General features: G+C 38.2%; 1 protein-coding gene across 1 annotated transcript in view; it reads left to right on the forward strand.

The window, feature by feature from the left end:
* LOC131941292 (soluble guanylate cyclase 88E) overlaps positions 1-9,634 on the forward strand; it is a 42,428-nt gene extending 32,794 nt beyond the window's left edge. Inside the window, exons 9-12 of the mRNA XM_059300472.1 lie at positions 740-896; positions 2,315-2,424; positions 2,767-2,856; positions 8,395-9,634. Of these exons, the coding sequence (XP_059156455.1) occupies positions 740-896; positions 2,315-2,424; positions 2,767-2,856; positions 8,395-9,357 (1,320 nt within the window). The 3' untranslated portion in view covers positions 9,358-9,634. The remainder of the gene's footprint in view (positions 1-739; positions 897-2,314; positions 2,425-2,766; positions 2,857-8,394) is intronic.
* Positions 9,635-12,081: the final 2,447 nt, after the last annotated feature.

A 12,081-nucleotide genomic window follows, 5' to 3' on the forward strand; every position in this document is an offset into this window, starting at 1 on the left:
GTCATAGTGTCTACACGGTGAGGGTCATAGGGTCGAAAAGGTGAGAGTGTTTATGTTTATTAGTCGAAATAAGCCAAGGACCTTTTACCCCAGTTCTTCTGTAGGTGACTAATTTTTTTTTTAAATTTCTACTTAGGTTTAAATTTTATTTAAATCTATTTGCATATCCACTCATAGAAGGACAGTGTGTAAAAGGCCGTAAGAATGTATCCGAATTGAACTTTAAACTTCGCATTAAAATTAAGATGGCTGTCCAATTTGTTAATTTCAATAACTATTGTCGATAACTATTGGACTGAACGGAAAGTGAAAACCCAATGACTGTCACACTAACACTATTACTATCTTTCTAACCCTAGCCCCAATGTAACCAAACCAAAACCCTAACTTACCCTAACCCTGACTTAACCTAACCCTAACTTACCTTAACCCTGACTTAACCTAACCTTAAATTACCCTAACCCTAACTTACCCTAACCCTAACTTACCCTAACCCTAACTTACCTTAACCCTGGCTTACCCTAACCCTAACTTACCCTAACCCTAACTTACCCTAACCCTAACTTACCCTAACCTTAACTTACCCTAACCTTAACTTACCCTAACCCTAACTTACCCTAACCTTAACTTACCCTAACCTTAACTTACCCTAACCTTAACTTACCCTAACCTTAACTTACCCTAACCTTAACTTACCCTAACCTTAACTTACCCTAACCCTATTAGCTATATGTTTCAGGTGGAGACCATTGGAGACGCTTACATGGCTGTGTCTGGCGCCCCAACAACGACCAAGTTTCACGCCCTGCATATGTGCGACATGGCGCTAGACATGCGCGCCTCCATGAAAAATTTAATTAATCCCTCAAACAACGAGACCATGAAAATTAGAATAGGTAGGTAGCGTTAACAGGTCAACTGTCACTGGGTCAACTGTCACTAGGTCAACTGTCACTAGGTCAACTGTCACTGGGTCAACTGTCACTGGGTTAACTGTCACTGGGTCAACTGTCACTGGGTTAGCCGTCACTGGGTCAAATGTCACTGGGTCAACTGTCACTGGGTCAACTGTCACTGGGTTAGCCGTCACTAGGTCAACTGTCACTGGGTCAACTGTCACTGGGTCAACTGTCACTGGGTTAGCCGTCACTGGGTCAACTGTCACTGGGTCAACTGTCACTGGGTCAACTGTCACTGGGTCAACTGTCACTGGGTCAACTGTCACTGGGTTAGCCGTCACTGGGTCAACTGTCACTGGGTCAACTGTCACTGGGTTAGCCGTCACTGGGTCAAATGTCACTGGGTCAAATGTCACTGGGTCAACTGTCACTGGGTTAGCCGTCACTGGGTCAAATGTCACTGGGTCAACTGTCACTGGGTCAACTGTCACTGGGTCAACTGTCACTGGGTCAACTGTCACTGGGTCAAATGTCACTGGGTTAGCCGTCACTGGGTCAAATGTCACTGGGTCAACTGTCACTGGGTTAGCCGTCACTGGGTCAAATGTCACTGGGTCAACTGTCACTGGGTCAACTGTCACTGGGTCAAATGTCACTGGGTTAGCCGTCACTGGGTCAAATGTCACTGGGTCAACTGTCACTGGGTCAACTATCACTGGGTCAACTGTCACTGGGTCAATGGGTCAACTGTCACTGGGTCAATGGGTCAACTGTCCCTGGGTCAACTGTCACTGGGTCAAATGTCACTGGGTTAGCCGTCACTGGGTCAACTGTCACTGGGTCAATGGGTCAACTGTCCCTGGGTCAATGGGTCAACTGTCACTGGGTCAACTGTCACTGGGTCAATGGGTCAACTGTCCCTGGGTCAATGGGTCAACTGTCACTGGGTCAACTGTCACTGGGTCAACTGTCACTGGGTCAACTATCACTGGGTCAACTGTCACTGGGTCAATTGTCACTGGGTCAACTGTCACTGGGTCAACTGTCACTGGGTCAAATGTCACTGGGTCAACTGTCACTGGGTCAATGGGTCAACTGTCACTGGGTCAATTGTCCCTGGGTCACTGGGTCAACTGTCACTGGGTCAACTGTCACTGGGTCAACTGTCACTGGGTCAATTGTCACTGGGTCAACTGTCACTGGGTCAACTGTCACTGGGTCAACTGTCACTGGTTCAATGGGTCAACTGTCACTGGGTCAATTGTCCCTGGGTCACTGGGTCAACTGTCACTGGGTCAATTGTCACTGGGTCAACTGTCACTGGGTCAACTGTCACTGGGTCAACTGTCACTTGGTTAACTGTAAATGGGTTTAATCGGGACTGATCTTAGCTAACCGAGTCAATATTTTTTTAGGTGTGCACACAGGTAACACGGTGGCCGGTGTGGTAGGGATTAAAATGCCGAGGTATTGTTTGTTTGGTGACACCGTCAACACAGCATCTCGCATGGAGACCAGTGGCGAGGTACTTCTGTCTTTCTCTATGTCTATGTTTGTGTCTCTTTCAGTGTCTATACGTCTATAAGTCTTTGTCTGTCTTTGTCTATCTATGTATGTTTGTCTATGTTTGTCTGTCTATGTTTATGTATGTCTATATATGTTTGTCTATGTCTGTCTATGTCTGTCTATGTCTATCTATGTCTTTCTATGTATATCTATGTCTTTCTATGTATATCTAAGTCTATGTCTGTCTATGTCTAACTATGTCTGTCTATCTCTATCTATGTCTGTATATGTCTATCTATATCTGTCTATGTCTATGTATGTCTATCTATATCTGTCTATGTCTATCTATGTCTGATTGCAGGCCATGAAAATTCACATCAGTGAAACAACCAAACGAGAACTAGAGGGCTACCCGTATGACGTGGAAAATAGGGGGTCGATTGAGGTCAAGGTCAGTCTTTTTGGCTTTCGTTGTGTCTTCACCATGCAGGGACTTGCAATCGGTTTTCTCACGACTGTAGATATACGCAGAAATACTATATAAAGGTGTATATATATATATATACAGTTTCTTCCACTACCCCCCGAACGAGATGGATTTTATATAGTAAACATACACTTTTACTAGTGTCCGCTCCCCCCCACCCCCCCCCCCCCGAAAAATTCTGACCGCCCTCCCTCCCCCGGAAAAAAGTCTGGAAGAAACACTGTGTGTTTATATATATATATATATATATATATATATATATATATATATATATATATATATATATATATATATATATATATATATATATATATATATGATATATGATATACATATAATATAGTTGTTTTTTTAACGCCCCATGTGTTAGTTTAAGTTTTATTGAATTGGTTCGAATTGTGGTAGCCTACAGAAAAGAATTTCAAATGGAATCACGTTCGCTAATGTAATAGTCTTGAAGGTTGGTTTCAAATGGTTCCAAATTGTTGTAGCCAGAAAGCTTATTTTTTAACCAAAATTGTAATAAGTACATAATTACTTCCTATTTCATTTAAGACGAGAAAAATGGCCCGTTGAGGAAGGGTACAACGGGCGCCAGGTTGATAGTGCCGTCTATTTTCTCGGTACTTTAATTTATACAAAATATAGTCATAGGCATATCTCTAAACCATGCACCTAATCTCATTCATGACAAAAGTCGCATTTAGAGTTTCTTTCAGGCAACTCTACTTGGGAGAAGGGGGCTTCGCCCCCCCCCCCCCCTCCCCCCCACACACACAACCTCCAAAACATGACTACTGTCCCATTCAACGAAATATAATTATATACTTTTTCCAGTGTCCGCACCCTCCCAGAAAATTCTACCCCCGCCCCCGAAAATTTCAAGTACCCCCCACCCCTCTCCGGGGAGGAAAAAGTCTGAAAGAAACACTGGTCGCATTTGTAGATCATACAAACTAAAGGAAGAATCTGGGCGGGGCTTCGCCCCTACCGGAAGAGAGGAAAAAGTCTGAAAGAAACACTGGTGTCGCGCTTAGCCACTAGGCGAAGAATTGCATTTAAGAAATTGCAAGAAAACCACTTTTTAGATTAGACACATTAATTAGGCGGTAATTTTATTATAGAGTATCGATGAGTATCTTTTGAGTTGGGGAGGGGGGGGGCTCAGACGTTCTTACGCGGGGGTGGGGCTTCGCCCCTACCCGAAGAATTGTATGAAAGAAACTCTTCACGCAAACCACTTAGATTAGACAAAATTGCCTTTTTATTCAATGTTTACTCGAGAATCAATGACGTCATATTACTGCGTGCGCTCTCCGGCTTGAGATTATTTTCTATTATACGACGTCATACTTCGTTTTCGTTTCACTGTGCAAGTTTTTAATTTGCTTGTGTTTTCTCTATTTATATATATAAATAAATAAATATATATATATACTACTAATACTCAACTTTGTTTATATGTTTGAATATTTATTTATTTGTTTGATTTCGTACTGTAAGGAAACTGCAACGGGTAGTCTAGTCTAGTATATATATATATATATATATATATATATATATATATATATATATATATATATATATATATATATATATATAATATATATATATACACTTATACACTTATACACGTGCTCTGCCATGGTGAATCTTTTTTAAATATACCAACTTAACAGAACAAAAGAAAACACAAACACAACACAAACTAACACAAACCGGGACGGCTAGTCCTAATATATAAAAGCCCATGTGCGCACTTTTCTCTCTCTCTCTCCGCAAAATATTTTCGCAGGTTATCACATCAGAATCTTCGGCGACCAAAGGAGAATTTGATACGGACTTTTGTTGAAAATAATATGGTAGATGTTTTAAATGTATAACCAACATTTTATTTTATTTAAAGAAGAAAAATAAAAAATAAAGGTATATTCGAATGTAGAAAAACAGTTTTAAGTATGCAACAGGAAAAGTGTTTATGGTTGTGAAAAATGAACCCATGAAACAATGCCGAGTTTAGAATAAAAAGAAATGAACTATTTTATTCAAATTTGATTTAGATCTACGTACGCTATGAAATGTATACAATACAATTTTTCAGGCCTAAATTTATAAAATTTATTTTATCTATTTGGATTCTAGATCTAGAGATTCTAGATCTAGACTAGATCTAAATCTACGCAAAAACTAGACGTAGACGCTAAGATCTAGATTTAGACTCTATCTACTCTAGAATCTATTCCAAAAATAAAATTCTATATTAAACTATTTCAGGCCTTAATTATTTTATAGAAATCTTTGTTTAGCTATGGAACTGACTAATTTGGAAAAAAAAATTTGAAAGAATAGGCATATTAGCGTAAGTTAAGCTTTTAAAATACGTCTTTCATTCTCCATGTACCTAAATAGCTGAGATGATAGTGTACTTAATATCACGCATGTGGTGCGGGATCGAGGCACACCAAGTCAAACTTAATTTTTATTTTTTTTTATATGTGAATCTTCCGATTTTAGACTATAAAGAAAGGAACTACTTCATTCAAATTTGATTTAGATCTAGATCTATAGATCTACTCATCAAGACGTACGCTATGAAATATATACAATTTTATCGGTCAAACTAATACAAATTACTTAAAAACAACATAATGACCATTGAATAGCCAGATTTTTACAAGCTTTTATTTAACTCACTTCCTCGTCAGTCGCCAGTCGTCAGTCGTAAGTCTAGACCGAAACGCAGGAGTGAAAATTCGGAAACTTCTACTTGACCGATACGATTCACACTTGGCACGTGGGTCAAGATATCAGGACAATGCAATCTGAAATTAAATTTGACTTAATTGGATGCCTAATTAATTTTTTATGAATTAATTAAAATTTGGACCGAATCAATAGGCATGTCTATCCAACCACACCACACGCGTCATCACGTTCAATAGCTGCGCCATCACCTTCAGTAGGCGCGCCATGGTTTTTAGTCATGTAACACTATTGTAAATAAAACATGTAAAGTACTGAAAAAAAATTCATAAAAAACGTTTTAATAACAAGCTTTTATGTAATGATGCACTAAAAAGTAGAAAATAAATTATACACTACTATTTAAATTACTATAAAGAAAAGCGTGGGTCTCTTCTCAAATATTAGTAAAGGTATCAAATAGGTACTAAAGTACTAAAGTGACCCACGCTTTTCTTTATAGTAATTTAAATAGTAGTGTATAATTTATTTTCTACTTTTTAGTGCATCATTACATAAAAGATTGTTATTAAAACGTTTTTTATGAATTTTTTTTTTAATGGAATCATTTAAGTCACTTAATCAGTGTCTGCCTGTGTTATGTTAAATGTGTCGGATTTTTAGCTAATTAGTTATTTCTTTGCTTTGTCACTAATATCGTTCAGCGTGTAGTAAAGCACATTGCGTTTTGACCAATAACTATTTCATAAATTATTTTCTCAAACAAGTACAACATTTTAAAATATATAGGCCTATAATTCACGTGAAACGGGTGCCGATGGCTAGTATTATATAAAATGGTATATCTTCTTGTAGTTTGGTGCAGGTGTCTATAAAAGAGCTTTTTGGTGCGACCGACAAATACGAATTCCCCTTCGTGCGCAAAAAAAAAAAAAAGCAGACAAAAACGAATGCGCAAAAAAAAAGACACAAATGATAACCTGCGGGAATTCCCGTTCCTGAATAAAGATGTCTTTTTACGACAAATGTCTCTGATTAAAAAATAATGTAAACAGTACGTCCAGTGTATAAAATAAATAAAAGGCAGTATTTAAAATACCTACCACGTGCACTTCGTCAATCCGTGCTAATTATTTAAGTATTTTTTCCAACACCAAAACAAAGTAATAAAAAGTAAATTCTCCAACCCCCCCCCCCCATGTAATATTTTTGTAATGGGAAGTAATTGTGTTTCTCTAATTTATCAAGGGACATAATGAGTGCTAAAGGACTAAATGTAAATAATTTTCAGACATAATTAGAATTTGTGTTAAGGGTGATTGTTGCTTTAATTGTGGTACGTTTAATGAACATGTTGAAACTTATTATTTTAAGTATGAAATTAAAATTAGTTTAAAACATTTTCAAAATTAATTTTTTAAATCATAAATTTAGACAATAAGCACTTTAGACGTTTAACACTATAAGACTGGGGTCTATCAAATTCTTATATTTCTTAGTAATCCTCGATTAGAAACAAACATACATAATTGAACTATATATATATATATATATATATATATATATATATATATATATATAACGATAATAAAACTATATTTTTAAAAAAATTGAGTAGTATCCTCACAAATGATATGCATTAAAATTAAAAGTACTATGATAGCTTCGGCCCAAGGTCACAGTCAGTACACATCAATGTGGTTAAAGACGAGATATAAAAACACGCACGGTGTCATGACGCTTTAGTTTGCCGACGAAGACCGTTGTTGAAACGTCCACTTGACATGTAATTGCATCTAACTTGTGTGGATACCAAAACTACGTGTATTAACTTGTCACTTATCGACCAGCCTTTTTTGCTTAAAGAAATAATAATTGCGTGCGGCGTCAAAACGGCCAATTACAAAACGGCTCCGTCAAAACGGCTCCGTCAAAATGACCCCGACAAAAGGGCCAGCGACATATGGACCCCGTCATATAGGCTCCCGACAAATAGGCTTCCGTCGTTTAGGCTCCCTACAAATAGGCTCCCGTTTTCTCGACAAAACGGACTCCGTCATTACGACTCCCGGCAAATAGACTCCCGTCACTTTGGCTCACGACAAATAGGCTCCTGTCAATTTGGCTCCCGACTAAAGGACCACTGACAATACGGTTTCTGTAGAGCAGGGGTCTCCAAACTTTTCAATCCGAGGGCCGCATTAACTATCAAATTTCAGTTTGGGGGCCAGTTTCTTCTAGGCTTGTCTTTGGTTTTTCTGGCCAAAGTTCTTCAGCTATCACCAACAAACAATTTTTCAATGGACAAAAAGATCTCCGCAGGCCGGATGAGAGGACTTCGCGGGCCGCATCCGGCCCGCGGGCCGTAGTTTGGAGACCCCTGCTGTAGAGACTAAGTCTCCCGGCAAAACGGTCTCATTGAATATGATACCTGCCAGTGGGACCCCTTCATCAATATTCATTAGAGTTAGCTTATCCAATAATGATTCGTGGAGGTAGTGGTGAGCTACTTTCGTGGTGGTAGTGGTGAGCTACTTTCGTGGTGGTAGTGGTGAGCTACTTTCGTGGTGGTAGTGGTGAGCTACTTTCGTGGTGGTAGTGGTGAGCTACTTTCGTGATGGTAGTGGTGAGCTACTTTCGTGATGGTAGTGGTGAGCTACTTTCGTGATGGTAGTGGTGAGCTAAAGATGATTGATGTTAAACTTGTAAAAGCGCAAAGATATTTTTTGTGTTAACTATGTTTGTAGACGAGTTTACTATGTCCATGACCTTTTATTGGCATAATAAAATTTGTTTCAGGGCAAAGGTCAGATGAAGACGTATTGGTTAAACGGGAAACAGGAAATGGCGGAAAAGGATTTGGTCACGTGTCCTTTTCTTGCCATCATGGAGGAGGAGGTGAGACGACGCAATCTGGAGGAGCACATTGACAGCACCAACAGCCGGCTGACCACGGAACTGTCCAACAGCCCGCTGCCCTACTCGCCAGTCTCATACCGGGACGTCGATGACGTCTCTAGACCGCTGGGCTCGGGGCAGGGAGAAGCCACGAGGTTAGGTGCTGCCCCCAGGGGAGGTGCTGCCCCCAGGGGAGGCTGCCCCTTCTCTGCGGGTCTCTTCTCCTCACCGGGCGCTTTCTCGGTGCTGGATGACGTCAAACAAAACGTCAACAAATCGTCTTTGTCAATGCATGACGTCAAACAAACGCGTTCACCGCCACTGGTGACATCATCAACAGGTGCGCTCATGAGGGCCAATGTGCCTTTAACGGAAACGTTGACGTCATCAGCTGAAAAGACGGGCAACTCTAGTCCCGTTCAGCTCCTTAATTACGTCATCGCTTCCGGTCAGAAAAATAATGTCGACTCAGCGTCCTTTAAAAATATCGTCGGGTCATCGCCGAAAAAAAGCTTGGAACCCTTTTCCCCTTGCCATGGACGAAACGTGGACACCGGCTCGATACGAGAGCTAGAGAGCCGCGCGGCGTCATGCACTTCACGGAAGTTCTCAGATCCACCCAGCTCTCCTCTCAATAATGACGGCAGCAATCTGAAGGAATTGGCTCCGCCTACAGGAAATGGGGGCCACAAAGTTGCACCGGCTCCTCACGAATTCGACCAGTTTTTGTTAACAAAACAGTTAGGCGTGACCAAAGTGGGAGGAACCAATGGAGCTTTGGTCATTAAAAATGAATTCGGATGCATGTCTGGGTCATGCGCAAATAAGCAGAGCAGAAAAAGTAAGACATGTCACATTGTCTGATGTCACATGTGACATTGTCTGATGACACCTAGATGTCACGACATGTGTCAGCTAGGTTCCCCCGACACAGGCGAGAACTAAGTCATGAGCCAAAAAAAGATTGATAAAATATTTTGTTCTACTCCATCGCGTGAACATTACATCCTTTTGAAAATTCTACTTTTAGTGAGTCCATTATTGGGGTAAAAGGGTTTGCCGGTATGTGATTTCCGCCCCCCCCCCCCCCCAACATTCCCTCCAACAACCTACATATTTTAAGCGGAGAAATATATTCAGTGGTAGGCCCTACCTAGATATACGATTTTTTTTTTTTAGATACGAGCTGTAGAGCGAGCTAAAATTTGCTATGACATACTAGTAAAATTTGAATTTAGAGTAACCACCTTGAACAATTTGTGGAAATGAAACATTTCTAAAAAGTTGCAACTGATTTCGTATTCAAATTATTGAATGGCACTTACCTAACTCATTTCTGAAAATGGGGAAAAATCAAACCTTCTTAGGTGTATTTCAACGGCTTGCTGTGAGAGTGAAAATAGCATAGAGAAAAAAAAAGCAAAGATTAGCGTAGAGAAAATAGTAACGAAAAATAAGTGAAGGTAGTAAAATATTTTTTCTTAACATAGTAACATTTATTTTCACTTATGTTCGGTAAGTTTAAGTTCTTTTAAGTTTAGGGATGAACTATAACGATAAGAGTGTAACGAGTAAGTGAATTAAAATTAAAGTGACAGAAAAAGCTCAGCTTTAACAGTGAGTATGTGAACAAAGTGAAGCTACTCCGCCTACACTCCCACCCTACGGAATGAACTTAACTCATATCTTGAGGTACCATTGTATTAGCATTTTACAAGTAGAGTCTATGTTCATTTTTATTGAATGCACTAATGAGTTTGGGTGGATGGGTCGGACCAGTGTACAAGGTAGCAAATTTTTTAAAGTAAAATAAAGATTCTTTTATTTAAATAAACAACTTCTTAATTCGTAGTTAAAAAATAAATCCATGGAGCATTGTTGTATTTTAAGAATATTAATTTAATTTTCAAATTTTTTGCTTTTTAGTGCAAAATAACGCCATAAATGTTTCATTTTGCAAAGGAATATGCTTTTTTTTAAAATACCAGCTTTTACCAACTTTGCTATCGTTCTATGTAGAATCTTAATATAAATTTTTGACTAAGTTTACCCAAAGAATTTTTTAAAATTTGGAAACTTAAAGGGACACAATCAGCAGCCAATCACAAAAATCCAGATTTTTTTTATCGTAGTGAGTTTCTGGTACTTTACAATTCTTTGTTCACTTTTTAAATGTCCTAAAAAATGTTATTAGGTAAAAAAAATGTTATGTATTTAAAATACAATTTTTATGAACCTATTGATAAAAAAACAAATAAAATATATAATCTTCATCTTATTGTATTTGTCATCATTGGAAAGCTGGGTTTCTCCAGCATAATTTGTTATTTATTCTGAAATATGTAGGACTATGTTTGAATTATATCGTACATATACAATTTAATAGAATGTTCCAACCAGCTCTGTTTTCATCATGTTTTAAACATACTTACTTTCAATGGGCATTAAATGGGAACAAGACATTTATTTATCTATTTAATCTATCTATCTATCTGTCCGTCCGTCCATTACATACCTAACATCAGCGGTTTTGCAGAATTCCAACAGAGTTGTCCTGGATGTATGTCTATCACCCTCAGCAAACTATCAGAATAGTGTTCCGTTACTGGATATAGCATCTACCATTGCTGTAGAATTCTCCAATTATTACAGAATGATTCCTTTTCTTTTGGAATTACTTTATATCAGCATTATAGGCTAACCCTTGCAAACAATAGAAAAATTCCTGACCATCTTTAAATATATTTTTTTTTAAATGACAAGCTAATTTACTTAACAAAGGCCACAAAAATATTAGTTGTTCCCATGAAAAAAACGCTCAGCTCCTCATCAACTGTTGTCACTTTTTTCTCCGAAACTGTTCATATAAAGCAATGCTCCCTAAAATATTATACATTTTATTAATTTTTTTTATGGCAAACAATACGGTTCATCAACTAGTTTCAGGAAATAAAACAATGAATTTTAACAAAACAGGCTAGAAAAACATGTTTGTTTTTTTACTTTAACATGTGATTGTATGCTTACAAATGGTGATTTAATCCCCATGTTTTAAAAAAAGCCAGGAAGTAACCTGTTTTGAATATAAGTTATTTGAAGTGAAAGGAAAGTTAGTATAATTGCTTTCATTTGCCGATGATAACTAAACCAGACACTTGACGGCAGGTGGGAGCTACAAAAGATAGATATGGAAAGGTTTATCTCAAGAGTCAAGACTCAAGACTCAAGAGTCATGACTCAAGAGTATTGAACATTTTGTTATGAGGTCATAGCTCATTGACAGTAGCGGATTAAGGAGTTGAAAAGGAGACCTCCAATTTCGGGTGCCCCAAAATCCAAAATTATCTCTGTAATCTATCTTTTTAGGTACGTAAAATCGTCCGAGACTAGTAATGTGAAAAACAGGTGACTCCTTAAATTTTAATAATTATTTCACATTTTGAGGAGGATTTAGATTCCTCTATGTTTTGAAAAATACAAAAATATTTCCTTGTTTCATTTATGTAGCCTACCTTTTTTTAAACAATTGAATTAAAAATTTTCAGTAATAAATGAAGACTAGCGAGGTTTTCATCAGATGCAACCATG

This window comes from Physella acuta, unplaced genomic scaffold, assembly GCF_028476545.2.
Source record: "Physella acuta isolate Inbredline_101_S28 unplaced genomic scaffold, ASM2847654v3 ptg000355l, whole genome shotgun sequence".
In the NCBI taxonomy this organism is placed as follows: Eukaryota; Metazoa; Mollusca; class Gastropoda; family Physidae; genus Physella; species Physella acuta.